Genomic DNA, 16,323 nt, shown 5'->3' with positions numbered 1-16,323 from the left:
TATTTGAATAAATGTACAGTAGATGGTTGTCCATGAAATATATATATATGAAATATGATATATATATATATATAATACGAGTTTTGGAGCAAAAAGTAATAGAAGACCCTGTCTTATTTTTGGGGAAACACGGTAGTTACAGCTCTGGAATCAGGGGAACAAGTGTCCACAAGTAGGGTTGGTAGGAGACACCACGCTTGTAGGAGGACAGAGGCGTTGAAGGAGAGTGAATTCTTGATCATTGTTAATGAAAATGCTGTATCCCACATAATTCCTTCTGTGTCCTGTCAGTGACACATTGACTCCAGATTACAAATCACTTCTCTATAGCAGTGTGGCTGCAGTAATCCACCATGCTACCTTCTGAGAAATTTTTGTCTAAACCTATAAATACATTTTTATAAGTACATGTCCTTACATACCATTAATACAGTGGCAAAGGCCTAGTTGGTCAGATCATTACCCACCTGATCCAAGGATTTTGAGAGAAGATCTGTCGTATTTCTTTACCCAGCCTTCCCCGTAACTCAGCAGTAGACGAATAGCTGTAGGCGCTCCATAGAACTGATTTATCTTTAACCTTTCCACAGTTTCCCAGTAACGCCCTGAAATTAGAAGCAAATTCAGCCATTTTAATCCTAATGGCAAATTAGACATATCCTGGTTCGCGTTTTCAACAGTTGCCTCTTTCCCACCACCACCCTCATTACTCTGATCATTTGCAGCCCATGAGTCCTGGGCTCCACATTTGGCTTAAACAAGAATAAAATACTTAGTGTCAAGGTCAATATTATTGTTGTTGCAATTCATCAATCAACTCTGTTGACTGAACCAGTTCTTGTCAATGTTTTTTACTCAGTACTTCATGCTTGTAAATCCTAGTACATGAAATTATATTTGTAATTATTTCAACCATTTTGTGGATATTACCAGTTGCACAGTATATAAACATTTAAAATAAAGTAAAATTAAGATGATGTTGTGTGTAATAGAGAGAGATTGAGAGAGAGAGAGAGAGAGAGAGAGAGAGAGGAGTGTGTTTACCTGGATTAGGGTATGTTGGACTGCTCTCAAACAAGACTGTAGTTCCCCCATTGCACAAAGGTCCATATACTACATAACTGTGTCCTGTGATCCAACCGATGTCTGCAACGCAGCCAAAAACATCTCCATCATGGTAGTCAAACACATACTGCAGGAAAGTGGGTAATAAGAGATGGAAACAATGGGTTGACATAACAACTCTTGGGTAGAAGCCATCTCTTGTCCATGTGTTTCTGCTACTCAAAAATGTGCTAATATTCACAGCAGCCTTCTGTACTCTAGCAGCTTCTATATGTGCCAGATAGCAATCTCTGTCTTCTCATCAGCATGGGCAATGGATATGCAAACTGAAGATGATGGGGCTTGTAGTCCAAAGCATATGGGGGACCTCAAGTTGGAGAAAGTCACAATTTTTCTTCCTCCAACCAGAATATATTTAGGACAAAATCACCACTAAACTTATCATCAATTTGTAAGATGTAACCGGCACGCCTGTTCAGTGAAGGGAAAGACAACCCATACTACCATCATTTTTGTCTGAAATCGTGCTGTGAATACACCTCCCACTTTATACTGCTTATCATACAAAATATTGTTTGTTTATTTGTTTTTAAAGTATTTCTCTTTAAAAGGACCCAAGGTGGTTTAGATCATTAAGGGCAATATAAATATATGATCAAGAAAAAGAAGAAAGGAAGAAAGGAAACTTGAACTGATAATGCTGGCAATGGTTAAAGAGATCCCTTAATGTTCATGGGAAAAAAAAAGAAACAATCTTGACCAATCACTTCTAATAAGATATAAACAGATGGCAACCAGTATGGTGTAGTGGATAGACTGTTGTATTAGCATGCAGAAGATATGGGTTCAGATTCTTGCTCAGCCATGGAAATTTACTGATAGGTACCAATGGTAAGCCAAACTCTGGGAGGCAGTGGAAGACAGGAGGGCCTGGCGTGCTCGGGTCCATGGGGTCACGAAGAGTCGGACATGACTTAAAGACTAAACAACAATAATCAATGGTAAACCCTCCTAAAACATCTCACATGTTTTGAAAATCCTGCTGGGGTCATTTATGAGTCAGAAGCAACTTGATGGCACATAATTACAGCAACGGAGATAAAGATCACTTTGCAAAGTTTGCCACGGCAATCTTCCTGAACAGAATAGTGATACTGTATAATCAGAGTCAGTTCTCTAGCCCTTGTGGTTTGGCTTTCTACCACTGCTGTGGATCAAAATGAGTTCAACAGCAATAACCACTGGACTGCACAACTGATTCATCTGGAAACAAATAAGTTTTTATTACACCCATCTTGGTTTTTTTTTTCACTTTTTGCTTGAGTTTCCAGCAGTGCATTCTCTAATGCAGTGGTGCCGAACTGTGGCCCTCCAGATGTTCTTGGACTTCAACTCCCAGAAGCCTTCACCACCACCTCTGCTGGCCAGGATTTCTGGGAGTTGAAGGCCAAGAACATCTGGAGGGCCACAGTTCGACACCACTGCTCTAATGTATTACTAAAGTTCCTTGGCTCTTGCTTCTGCAGCTGTTCCTGAAAATAAGACTCCATACTACACTCTCTCCTCACTCCACTTTCAGAGCTGATTACTGGAATTATTTTAGCAATGTCCTCCTTCTAGTGTGTTTGCATTGGAAACTTGCCACTCTTTCAGCTGTTTCCTTTCGAAGGCAACACTTTTCCTAGCTGAGAGAAGAGGGCAAAATATATTCCAGACTGCCTTGTGGTGTCCCAAGGCACCTGGAACTAACAGTTGAATGTGGAAGGTCTGTGATATGCGTCTTTATATTTGTTATTTATTTTATTTGCAGACTCAGGAACTGCAAATTTGATTACACCTGCTTTACTAGAGGACAGAATGCTTAATTATTTCCATGAGCCAATTTTGCAGAACTGAGAAATGTTACTCCTTTGGATGACCACTCAGAGTTGACTGGTGGATTTTGGGAGTTCTCATCCCAAATGTAAGTTTCCCAAGATCTGCTTTATTTTTTTTATTTTTTTTGCTATCCAGACTCAGCTGTTTTCTCACTTTAAGATTTATACATACATACATACATACATACATACATACATACATACATACATACATACATACATACATACATACATACATACATACATACATACATACATACATACATACATACATACATACATACATACGATTGGAAGGGACTTGTTAGGATTGCAAGAAAGGATTAAGTAGTCACTTCCACCAACACAGATCCTGAAATCATAGCTGTACAAGCTTTCAGTTCCATTTTTTAAAAAAGACACACAATGACTGCCAAAAGAAAGATCAAGGTCTTGCAAGATCAAGAATAATATGGTGTCATGTGTTAGATTTCTGTTTACTTCTACGGTGCCCTGTATGCTTAAAAAGGGAGTACTGCATATGTCTTTCAGCAATTGCTTCTTCTCTTTGTGTGGTCTTCTGAAATTCTACTGGCAGTGAACAAACTGCACGTTACAGAACAAGGGCCATGAAGGAAAAGTTGCCCCCATCCTGTACAGTTGATTCTAATGTGAAGTAAAATAGTCCTCCCCAATCTGATCCCTACAGATGGGGCTGAGCTACAAATCCCATCATCCTCTGACAGCATTTCTCCTTCAAACATAGTGGAACCTATTTCAGAGTAAACATGCAAAGTATGGGGTTATTTATAATGTTTTGCTTTTCATAGGTAATTTTCATTCTAGCAAGCTTTGGTGAGGCAGGGAAACCTCTTTTCTTTCTTGGCTAAGCTTCCTGAGCAATTCCGGAAGATGTAGTCCCAAAAAGTAACTTTTCCAAGCCCTATACCTGGCTTTCAGTCTGTTACACCTTTACTGGTTCTTATAGTTTTGAACAGCAAGACCCGCCCCCCCTTTTAAGGAAGAACAAATGATAACCAACAACTCCTTGAAGTTTAGTAGAAGTGTTGATGGAAATATCACATGGCAGATAAACAGAGTTTTAACTGTGAATTTAACTGTGGAGTTGCTCAATATCTCAGTTGTGTGTATGTGTGCGCTTTCTTCACCTTGTGTGTAACTGCAGCATACAGCAAATAGCCGGCCTGGGTGTGGACCAGTCCTTTGGGTTGCCCAGTGCTTCCTGATGTGTAGAGCAGAAAAAGTAAGTCTTCACTCTCCAAGGCAACAGGCTCACAAACTGCATTCTCTTTCATCATCTCCTGTCACAGGAAGCAGAGAATCTCTCTTAGTAGGCTGTCTTCAGCCCCCAGCTCTCCTGTTGCTCCCCCTGTACCAAAGGCCAAATGAATAATACAGTTTTAATAGAACAGTGTCCACCATTCTCTATCCCATGTGTTCATTTTGAGGGTGATTCTCATATGGGACAAGGCGGGGGGAGGATTACTTCCCCATCAACCATGATCTATGGAAAATCCTTTCCATGATGCTGTTATATATATATTTTTTACACATTTACATAATGTCCATATTAAATCACTGTAATATACTTCCCATAACATTTGTCTCTTTATTTTGTTTGTAGAAGTTAGTCTACTTTTCCTTAAGGCAAAAGATGCCTTTGTAGGTTAAGTGCTTTTAATTAGAGAATACTTGGTGGAGGAATTATTAAAGGCCACTGAGGACGCTTCTATGTGGCACAATAGTTCCACCTCCTTTTTTGCTGACTGGTGCCATATGAGTGCAAGGTGTATTGAAATTTGCGCCCAAACCTATATTTGAAGACCCACTTCTCTTCAGAGACTCAATATATTTTAAAGAAATATTTCAGGCATCTTAGAGAAATGTTTTTAAAGAAAACTTTTCTGTGGAGTCCTTTTTTGTATGCTTTTTAGTTTTGAAAGCTTCCAAACAGGAGCCTCTCATTGCAGGAATCCACTGCAAATCTACTTCTGTTGTCATTAATAAATCAACATCTCTTTAAGAAACTTTAATAAATGAACTTCTCTACTGAATTTGTTTTGTTTTTGAGTGCTCAGCTAGCTTTTGTTTAGTTTCTCTATGCTGATCTAATAGCAACTGAAAGCTTCCAATCAAGAAGCTCTCACCATGGACATTTAGCAAAAACCTCTATTCTCTTTCAAATCTTTTTTTAATAAAAATCTTGATGACATCTTGCAGACATGTTTAAAAAAAATCAGCTTCTCTGCTGAACATTGGGAAGGTTGTTTTTGAGCGGCAGTTTAATGCTAATTGAAAGGTTCCAATTGGCAAGCTCCTGCTGCCTAAATTCTACTCTCAATACTAAGCATTTTTTAAAGTTGTTAATTAGTTTTAAAGGGTGCAAAAAGTAATGGGGAAAAAGCACAAAACAAATCAAGATAAGAACATCATATCAATGGCAGGAAAAAATACCAATAACAATAGTTTCTACTCTACCACAAACAAACAACAACAAAAAAGAGTTGTGTTAACCCTGGCAGAAGTGCAGAGTCACAGTGCTTATCCATGGCTACATAAACTGTGCTTACATTGTTTTTTTTATCTCCTGGTGAATATCTGACACATGGCAAGATCCAGATATAAATGCATGCAGTTAGTAGCCCTTCTGTTGCACAAAAATGTTTACTCGGGAGGTTGAAGGCTGTAAATGAAAGGAGTTATAGTATGGAGGAGAATCCTTAAACATCAGGTGAAGACCTCTTCTCAGAGAAGAGCCTCCAACAGAATGCAAGAGGTTATTTGTGGAAAACGGATTCCATATGAAGGGTGCTGATTTCTTTTCCCTAGGAAAAGGGACAAAGTTCTCACCTCTTCTAGTGGGATATCCAGTCCTGACATGGGAACTTTGTAATCTGTTCTCTCTGAAACAAAAACTCGTTTCACCGTCGGACACAGTTTCACAGCCTGGTCCACCATCTGCTTCAGGTTAATAACCTTGCCGCCTCGCACGCCTTGGTTTACTGTGATCACTGTTTCAGCTTGAGCTGGACAAGGTAAAAAAGAATAAATGGCATAGGATTCAGGACCAGTAGGTTATTTCCTCTAGTTTGTTTGCCCTCAGTGCACAGGGGAAGTTTCATTTCAGAGCCACAGGATCCCAGTCCTAATCCAAACTGGACTTGGAATAGCTCAAAATGCATCGAGCTGCGGGTTGGACTTGATGGCCTTATAGGCCCCTTACAACGTCACTATTGTATGATTCTATGAAAATACTTGAAACCTCCCTCTTCCATGCCATAATGTTCCCAATTCAGACCACATCGCTGGTATTTGCTTCTTCCTGTTAATGTACATGATAATGACAGGAATAGCAATTTGTCGAGTTTTGTTTTTCTCTGGGCTTGCAGGCCATTAGCACAGAAAGAAGAATATGAGGAAATAAATTCTTAGTTTTGATCTTAGGACTTATCAGCAGAAGAAAAGGTGTGTTAATGGGTATAAGTGTTTAGGGATTATCCACTTTAGGTGTTGCCGGGTAGGGCTTTCTTCTAGAGCAGTGGTCAGAGAACAGGGGTAAATTACCCCAAATGGGATAAAAATGAAAATCCTGGGGGTAATGAGGACGTGACCCTAACCCCCTTCCCTCCTCCTCCTCCTCTGCCCAGAGGGGGGTCCCCGGCTGCCCGATTGCCCCCTTCCCACTCCCTTCCCCAGCCCGTCTGCAACCAAGCCATGGCGGATGGTGGCTGGCAATGGGCCCAGGTTGGCAGCATATGGCAACCGAGGCGGTGGTGGTAGGGCCGGCCATGGTGGAGGGTGAGGTCGGGGGGAGTGATCCGAGCGCCCCAGCCAGGAACCTCTCCTTCCAGTGCCTGGAGAGGTGGATTGTGGAGGAGGGGGCAGTCGCAGCCATGACAGAGGCCCAGACCAGGCTCAGCCTCCCTGCTCTGGGACGCCACCACTGCCCCATGCCCCGTTCCCATTCCCAGAGGAGCCTGTTGGATGGCAGCGGCGCTTGCCTGGCCGTGCGGCCTTCAGCGGCACCTCTATGCCGGCCAGCCGAGCCTGGCAGAGCCTCTAGCTCTCCCTGTGTCAGCTGTTGTGGTGCTTCAACGGCAAGGCCCACAGGAGCCCTGACACCAAGGCCCAATGCGGCCGCCCCAGCGAGCAGCAGCCGGAGCCAGTGCTGGAGCGGGAGGCGGCGTTGGGTGCCCCTGGTGTGTGAGCCACCTGCTGTTCTTCGACGGCCGCCCAGGAGCCGCCCGCTGGCAGAGGAAGGGAGCTGCCCTCGTGAGGCCAAAGACTGAGTGCGGCACCACCAGGTGGAAGAGGAGGAGACAGTTGCATCCCAGGCGCAGGTGGTGAGGCAGCGGCGGTGCTTGACTGGCTGCGTGTGACCGAGATTCTTCCTTTCAAATCAAGGGAATAATGTTGGCATATATAAATGTTTTAGGGGGTAAAAGATAAGAAAGTTCCCTGACCCCTGTTCTAGAGAAAGTAGTGGGATTTTATACGAGTTCAGAGGATGATATATTCCATTGTATTTTTTCTGTGTTTTTGAGCACGCTCTTCTGTCTTTATTTCTTATCATGGAAGAACAAATGGTAAGGAAGAGAAGCTGAGAAAGTTTTTTGATTTGAAGCACTATGGGCCAGCCCTTTGGAAACAGCCCTTTTCTTAGTCAAGCCATTTAACGGTGTCCTTAAATTATTCAGCATCTACTGTTCTGCCTACAAGAGGTGCCATCTGAAGCTAAAAAGGTTGTCCCAGAAGTTATAATTCCAAAATGTTATTTTTGGCAACACTGGGAGAGTACCCCAATATATTAAAAACTACTGCTGGAGAAATTTTCATGGCCAAAAAGCTTGTGCATATTATTATTGTATGTTCAGTTGACCACTAAGCTTGAACGTGACATGTTCTGAAAGGAAGCTGAAGGAAGGGACACTCATAGCCTACTGAGAAAGTGGCTCTTACCATCTTGGATCCTGTTGGCCAGTGCCACAGAACTGAATCCAGCAAATACCACTGTGTGTACAGCTCCAATTCGGGCACAAGCCAACATACTTGCCACAGCCATGGGACATGGGGGCATGTAGATACTGACTCTGTCACCCTTCTTCACTCCCTGTCGCTTTAAGGTATTCCCAAGGCGGCATGTCATCTCCAGCAGTTCTCTGTCCAAAGAAAACACATGTAGTTGTCAAACACTCTTGTTTCATTATTCCACTAGTCTCACAATAAAAGAGAACTACTGAATATGTTTCTAAACACCAACATTCATCTCATTGCCTCTTGGCCTTTAAACAGAAGAAAAAGAGGTGGGGGAGAGGAAGAAGAAGAAATTTACCCCGAGGCCTGGAAAGATAATCCCAGTTAGGTTTCATATTAGTGAGTTAGACAGATAATTTATCTGACTTGGGATAGAGTAACACTTTACAGACTGATATTAAAGTTCAGATACTTTTCCTGTTTAGAAGACAGAGGACAATATCATAACTTGGAGATCAATATCAATAAAACATATTTTATGCATGACAATGTTGAAATGCATGAGAGTTTGTACACAGTGTGTTCAAGCATAGCATAAAAAAACCACAGAGCATGAATGGTATTGTGCCTTGTCTGTGCCAGTAGTTGAAAATAAATTTCACATAATCTTGGTGAAAACTTTAAGAACATTTCTTGTAAACACATATTTAGAAAAAACTAACAGTATTTGAAACATTTGGACTAGTTACAGATTTGTCTTGACAGACTTATAATGGTTTCATATTATCTTTTTTAACAGACAGGCCTGTTATCAGATCAACAGACAATTATACAAATATATAGCATTGTGGTAGATTCACTAGTTGAAGAATAACCATTCATACACTTTTTAAAAGTAAACAAGTGGGCAGCTCCCACTTCCCTGTATGGTTGAGCAAAAAGTTAATTAACAACCTGTATGTAATTCGCTCCTCTTGCCCAGGCTCATCTTTCTCCCAGATGAGGGCCACTTTATTTGGGGCTTGATGGACATGTCGATCCAAGCAGTTGACTGAAAGAGAAAACAATTCTTATCATTTGTATGCATGTAAAGCTTTGCTTGTTTATTTTAACCTTTGTTGAATCAATGTGGATGGCCTAGTTTCAAGCTAGAGTAAAAGCTGTGGCAAACGAAGAGGAAAGGTTATTATTGCATGGTGGATGTTACCATGCTGTTAGAAGAAACTGGACATAGGCCTATCAAGCATATTAATTCTGGTGTTCCTCTTTAGAAAAGTTCAAACATGCTGACTATAGAGCCCAAACAACCGACTGAACAAAAATATATATTTATTCAATTTAAGTGTTACAACATCCTTAAAGCAAAAATAACAATATAGAAATTTCTGAAGCAAAAATGGTCAATAATCTGAGGGTCCTTCAAAAGCTAACAAATTTTGTTATGGCTATTGTCTACTTCATGAGACACATGTAACATTATCTCAAGGGAAAGTTACTGAGTTCAAAGATTATTAAATCACAAGGTGGATGGGTTGTATGCAAGTCAGAGAGAATTGAAATGTAAAAAACTACCAGCATGTGCTTACCTTAACAGCTTGCATTCATAGCATAGTTGCTGGGTCAAAACACAATGTAATAAATAGGGCTACCCTTCCAGAAAATATATGAAGGCTTTCAGCCCATATATATTCTCAATACCTGAAATCCCATTGCTTAGTGTAGTCGAGTCACACAACAGTAGGCTCATTGAATCAGTGGGGATTTGATGAGTCAGCTCCACCACAAGTTCCATTGATTCAAATGAATCTACTCTAATAACCCACTATAAATATATAAAAATAAAAAATTCCACACTTTTATATTTGCTGGGTTTTTAAAATGATATAAACCGCCCTAAAATATTTATTTTATAAGAAAACCGAGAATAAATTCCTCCCACACCCTAGACTGTCAAATAAATTAACAATTAACAGGGCAGTACTGTAGGAATGGGAGAGCGACATAGGAAAGAAATTGGGGGAACGTCTGTCACTATCATGTCCATTTCCAGTACAGTCACCCTTGTTTCTTTTGAACTTCTGGGCTAGCACTCTTTCTAGGGAGCGTGAACAGCACCTTTCTCATTTTATGCTGGCAGTAGTAAAAGAAGTGCCTCAGCAAGTGTGAGAAGTCTTATTAACTGTTGTGCTGACCTCAAGTACAAAGATTAGATTATGGAAAAGGTCACCCTCACAGAAGTTCTTACTTTCTATTACTAAAAGTCATGGCAAAGATTTTCTACACACAATGCAGGGTAGTTTAGCAATTAAGAGGCTCTCAGACTGTGCCTTTTGATGCACAGAGATTAGGCCCATCCAAGACACCTTCATGTCTAAGGCAAAGGAAGATGACAGCCAATCTCCATTTCATTGTACCAATAGAAGGACTTTGTTATTGTTACAGGCTGTCAAATCAGCTTTGACTTATGGCAACTCTATGAAATGCCTTGTCCTCAAATGCCCTGCTCAGCATTTCTAAATTCAAACCTGTACCTTCCTTTAGAGAATCAATCCATTTCATATTTGATTTTCCTCTTTTCCTGCTGCTTTCACCTTTCCTAGTATTATTGTCTTTTCCAGAAAATCTGGCCTTCTCATTATGTACCCAAAATAGGCCAGCTACAGTTTCATTATTTCTGCCTCCAGAGATAGTTCAGGCTTGATCTGATCTAGAACCCACTTGGCAGTCCAAGGTACCTGCAAAGTTCTCCTTCAGTTCCATATTTCAAATGAATTAAAATGAATTTCTCCTGTCAGCTTTTTTTACTGTCCGGCTTTGACACCTATACATGGTGATCTGGGATACATGAGTGTAGATTAACTTGCTCTTCATCTCCAATGACACATCCTTGCACATGATGAACTTCTCTAATTACTGTCCTTCATAGTCTCAGCCTTTTTCTGATTTCTGGGCTGCAGTCTCCCTTTGGATTGATGATTGAACCAACATATACAAAAATCTTTCACTATTCAAATTTCTTCATTGTCAACGTTAAAGTTGTGTATACATAATCTTAGAATTGTAGAGCTGGAAAAGATTCTATGGATCATTGATTTCAGTCTCTGTCAAAGAGGCACAGTGGGGAGTCAAACTCCTAACTTTTGTCTCTGCAGCCACATAACTAAACCACTGAGCTATCCAGCAGTTAGTTCTCTGTAATCATGATTTTTTGTCTTTTTAGTGTTCAACTGCAGTCCTGCTTTGGCACTTTCTTCGTTCACTTTCACTAAAAGTCGCTTAAAATTATTGCTGCTTTCTACCAGTAAGATTGTATCATCTGCATATCTTAAATTACTGATGTTTCTTCCACCAATGTTCACTATTTCATCTGAATCTGTATGATATGTTCTGAATACAGATTGAACAGAGAAGAGAATAAAATGCATGCATAGGCATCCTTCAGTCTCGAGAGACTATGGTAACATGCTCTGAATTGAGGAGTGTCCTCTCCAGAGCATGAAGCCCGGGTAAGGTAATATGGAGGATAGGCTGTTACCCAAGCAGCAGATCCCCCCTCTCCACATTGCTGAAATGGTCCAATGGAAAGGCAAGAGCCAATACAACTGGTTCCAGCAATGTCGCAGGAGTTGGCAGAACAACACATGCTGCCTTCGGGACTCCAGCTCCGGATTTTGCCTCGAGGTTAACTCCTGAAGCCCTTTCCATGAGTGGATATAGCCACAAGGCAGTGGAGGTTTGAAATTGGAGTTTTCCTTCTCCTAGATGGGCTGCCTTCCATGGCTGACAAGCCCCACCTACCCGCTTGTCTAATAACTTTACCTTTATAGGAAACTATTCTGTGTCTCCATATTCCATCCTAACAGTAGCTTCTTGTCCACAATAGAAGTTACAAATCAGGACAATCAAGTGCTGTAGTATGTTGTTGTTGTTTAGTCGTTAAGTCGTGTCTGATTCTTCGTGACCCAGTAGTATACCCATTTCTTTCAAAACATCAATTTCTTTCTCATGATCTACACATTCAAAGCCTTTACTGCAGTCTATAAAGCATAGCCTAATTTTCTGAAATTCTTTGATGCTCTCCAGCAGATAGTGGATATTTGCAATATGATCTCAAATGCCACTTCCTTTTTAACATCCTGCTTGGACATCAGGCATTTCTTGTTTCATTTAAAATATAAGCCTTTGCTGCAACATTTTAAGCGCTGTTTTGCTTGTATGGGAAATTAAACCAATGATCCTATCCTTACTGCACTCCTTGGCATCTCCTTTCTTGAGGATTGGAATGTGTATTGAACATTGCCAGTCTATGGGCCATTGTTTTGTTTTCCATATTTGCTGGAATACTGTTATTTGGATTTTGACAGATGAAGTCTCTGTGGCTTAAAATAGTTCCATTGGTACTTAATTTCCCCCTAGTGATTTTTTTCTTCCTAGTGCTTTCAGAGCAGTGTTCACTTCAATTTCTAGAGTTGTAGATTCTTTGTCAGAGGAGCCTATCATCCTTTTATTTTTTTCTGTATACATCTTCAATATACTGTTTCTGCCTTTTCTTTATTTTCTCCTGGTCAGATAGTGTGCCTTCATATTGGCCATTCAAAATTCCTAATTCAGCTTAAATTCCCCTTTGATTTCTTGGATCTTCTAGAATATATCTCTTCTTTTTCCCTTTTCTGTTCTTCTCTATTTATTTGCACTGGTTATTGTAATACAATGTTTCCCCGAAAATAAGACAGGGTCTTAGATTAATTTTTGCTCCAAAAATGCATTAGGGCTTATTTTCAGGAGATTTTTTTTCATTGTACAACAAAATTTAAATAGTGTCATGTCATCTTCTTCTGCTTGCTTCACAATGGTGGAGGGTGTGGTTTCGCTTAACTGGGGCTTGTTTTGGGGAGTAGGGCTTATATTACAAGCATCCTGAAAAGCCACACTAGAGTTTATTTTCAGGTTAGGTCTTATTTTCAGGAAAACAGAGTAGTTATTTTTGTCTCCCTGCAATAGTAACTGAAAAACTGCATTTGGTGTGACCAAGGTTTTCTTTTTGTCTGTTGTTTACAATTTAATGTTTTCCTTCCATCCCCCATCCAGATTTGTCTTTTCTTTTTACTACAGGATTTGTCTTTGTAATCTTCCCTAATAATAAATATCTCTGGTTTCAATCCACAGTTCTTCAGGTTCATGGTGACTTCCTCAAGGGACTTATTAGGCAGCTAGGCCCACCTTTACATTGGAAAGTACCAATGTGAAAAAATACCTTCTGGTGTCTTTGCTCGATTCTAGATTTCAGTGGTGCAGACCGATATCATTTATAAATTTTGCTCTCATCCCAGCTCCCCTCCCTTGGGAAAGCCATAGCAACCCCAATCAGATCCTCTCTGCTTCCACTACCCTTGGTGCCAGATTGCCTTTCAGTTTAATTTCTCAAGAAATCACTCCAGAATGCCTGAGAAATAGGTTTCATTTTGACATCTTCCTCTAGCAAGCAGAAATCTAGCCTTTTGCTTTCCAATCTAATGGAGCTCCAAATATTAGAAATTATTAGTACAGATACTAGGAACTATCAAATTTGAATTCTGATCTATTCAGAATTATCTGAATATGGCATTATTTGATAAATTCCAAATATTTCCAAAAAACTGAGGCAGGATTCTCCAGGAAAGATGATAATGCTAGGAAAGGTGGAAGGCAGGAGGAAAAGAGGAAGGCTGTATATGAGATGGACCGATTCCCTAAAAGAAGTCACAGGAGTTTACAAGAGCTGAACAGGGCTGTTGAAAACAGGGCATTTAGGGATTGGCTCATTCATAGGGTCGCCACCAGTCAGAGGTGACCTGAAGGCATATAGCAACAAGAATACATGGTAAAAGACCAAGATGGGTTGATTAAATTCAGGCTTATTTTCCATATCAAAACTGTTGATAAATCTGTTCTTTTAAAAGGGGGGGGGCACTGAGTTAAAGAGAGGAGTAAAAGAGTAGTCCTGTCATTGGAATGCAGCTCCCAGCAGCCCTACTAGCCAACATAATGAGTAGTGAAGAACATCCAGCTGCAGTTAAAGGGCTCAAATTTGGTCACACCTTCACTAGCATATTACTAGTAATATTTATTTGTTTATTCATTACATTGATACCCTGCCCTCCCACTAAAATATAGAACTCAAGGTGGCTTACAAAGTTTTTAGAAGAAAAAAACACAGATAATAATAATCTCAGAAATCACACCATTAAAGCTACAAAAAAAACAGCAATACAAAAAAGCTACAGCTACAGAAAACAGCAGTGTAAGGACGATCACAAATTCTGCGCTGATGTTTAACAGATACTTAAGTTTTTGGTTAAAATTTGTATCTGTTTTACAATACTAGTCAATGTTTTTATAATTTTGACTGTGCCTGGTGTTTCTGCATTGTTATTGTTATGGTGGTGGTGCTGGTGACTCTTTTCACATTTTTCCATATAATATAAACCCATCTCACTGTAAAACCATAAAAATCAGCATAATGCTTTAAAAAAGATTAAAATTGGAAAGGATACAGATTTAACATGCTAATCCAGAATGTGCATGAGATTTTGTGATTAGACAAGGAGAAATGAATGCCTCGGGCACCTGATTCTGAAACTTATGAAAAGGCAAAGGCAGCCAACTGTTAAGAAGATGACGGTGATCATGATAATGATTTACTTCCAATGTGAAAAAATGCTGGGGACTTATCATATGTCCCCTTTTTACAGTGCTGGGCCAAAACTAACCAGACAGAAGTATCATGTTTGCTTATTCATGTATCTGCCACATTCAGATATAAGTGGAAAATGAGTATTTACATAATACAAAGGGGTATGTGCAGGGAGGGGTTGTGTGGCCCAACCATCAAGTTATATCCAGGTTATTGGGACCCTATTACACTTCACTGGTTTAATTGAAGATATTGAACAAGTAGTTTTACTGGTGGCAAACCCTACCATTGGTTGAGCTTCCATAACCAGGGAAGGATATGAGTCTTTTGAGTCTTGGCTACACGGCTCATTTGGAGTTGGCTTGTGTGGGACAAATAAGGTAACTTAAGAGAAAAGATCCAGTATGCCATGTGGTGCAATCTTTCCATCCACGTGGCATATGCACTTCAAGTGACCCTATTGGTCTACCTCCTTAAAAGCAAAGAACAGCCACATTCACCTCTCAAACGGACTCCTTTCTCATGTTCAGAGGCTACTAGGAAAGATCAGAACATTAATTCTCTTGGCTATTAAACACATGAGATTTTATTTTGAATGATAAATGAGTGAGAATGAAAAGAATCCAGCCTCAGAGTACCCAGGGTGCAAGATTACACCACCAGCACCAGCTAGAAAAGGCAAAAATAATAATAATAACAGCTTTCTTCTTATCACTTACCTGCTACATTCAGCTCCCCTCCAACAAACCAGGATATGTGGCCCTGCTGTAGGTCACAGTCACTAACAGAATGAAAAGGGTTGATCCATGTAAGTCGGCTTCTTGCTAGCGCTCCCCAAAATGCATCAGTTTGCTCCACAGACACCTGATACAGTCCTTGGTGGTCTCTTGGTCCAGGAAAAGCTGCAGCTTCAGGCATATAGGCAGTCAAGGGTCCCCGGCTCCACGTTCTGGCTTTACAAGAAAACTGACCTCCTGGGACAATTTTGGGGAAGCAAGTTCTAGCGAGCAGCCAGGCCATACTTCTGTAGTACAAGACAGCTCTTTATCTCTAACTCAAGGCAGTTTTTGTATTGCATAAAAGTCTGGGTGGGGTGGGGAAAATGCTGTTGTTCCCTTTGCACTACAAGATGTGGGCTCATAATATGGCCCCACCATCAAAATGCATATCTGTATTCAGATTGAGAGCATACTAGAAGCCCTTGCTAGTGCTTGGATAGGACTCCTCTTTCAGAAAAATAAAAGGAAGAGAAATTCAACCCTTTCCAAGGGAGGAAGGGGTGGGATTTAGATCGCTGTGCAGACGCCGGATTTGGCTGACATTGGTATGCCAAGCCACATCGTGTGCAGACTGTACTGTTCCGCCTCTCTTTCTTCCTATGAATTCTTTTTTTTTCCCCTCTCCTACGCAGAAGCTCACAAAACTATTTCTGTTTTCTGCAGCTGGTGTGGACTTTACAAGGAAAAATTAATCTATGCCTGAAATATGATATTCAGTGGAGCAGGGTGTGCATAAATAGCTACATGTTGGTTCATAACACAGGGCATAGGACATGGGTTTGCTTCCTGTACTTGCTTTTCCAGCACATTCAATGTTTACAGTAGTAGTTTTGTTAGTCCATACAGGTAGGTCCTGTGATACAGCAGTTTTTGTACTGTCACAACACAAGATAAATCCTTGAAAGTTTATCTGAGTTTTTTTCAGTAACAAAAGCATTAATAAAGTCGGTTTGCC

At 40.4% G+C, this 16,323-nt stretch overlaps 1 protein-coding gene across 1 annotated transcript in view; it reads right to left on the bottom strand.

Moving 5' to 3' along the window:
• Positions 1-16,323, bottom strand: part of LOC110079083 (acetyl-coenzyme A synthetase 2-like, mitochondrial) — a 27,138-nt gene extending 10,815 nt beyond the window's left edge. The window contains exons 1-7 of the mRNA XM_020793868.3: positions 15,309-16,323; positions 8,871-8,967; positions 7,902-8,101; positions 5,793-5,968; positions 4,091-4,243; positions 1,045-1,192; positions 468-605 (exon numbers count right to left, since the gene is read on the bottom strand). Coding sequence (XP_020649527.3) covers positions 468-605; positions 1,045-1,192; positions 4,091-4,243; positions 5,793-5,968; positions 7,902-8,101; positions 8,871-8,967; positions 15,309-15,609 — 1,213 coding nt within the window. The 5' untranslated portion in view covers positions 15,610-16,323. The remainder of the gene's footprint in view (positions 1-467; positions 606-1,044; positions 1,193-4,090; positions 4,244-5,792; positions 5,969-7,901; positions 8,102-8,870; positions 8,968-15,308) is intronic.

This window comes from Pogona vitticeps, chromosome 1 (assembly GCF_051106095.1).
Source record: "Pogona vitticeps strain Pit_001003342236 chromosome 1, PviZW2.1, whole genome shotgun sequence".
Lineage (NCBI taxonomy): Eukaryota > Metazoa > Chordata > Lepidosauria > Squamata > Agamidae > Pogona > Pogona vitticeps.
The sequence above is the reverse complement of the archived record's forward strand: the minus strand, read 5'-3'. Positions and strand labels throughout refer to the sequence as shown.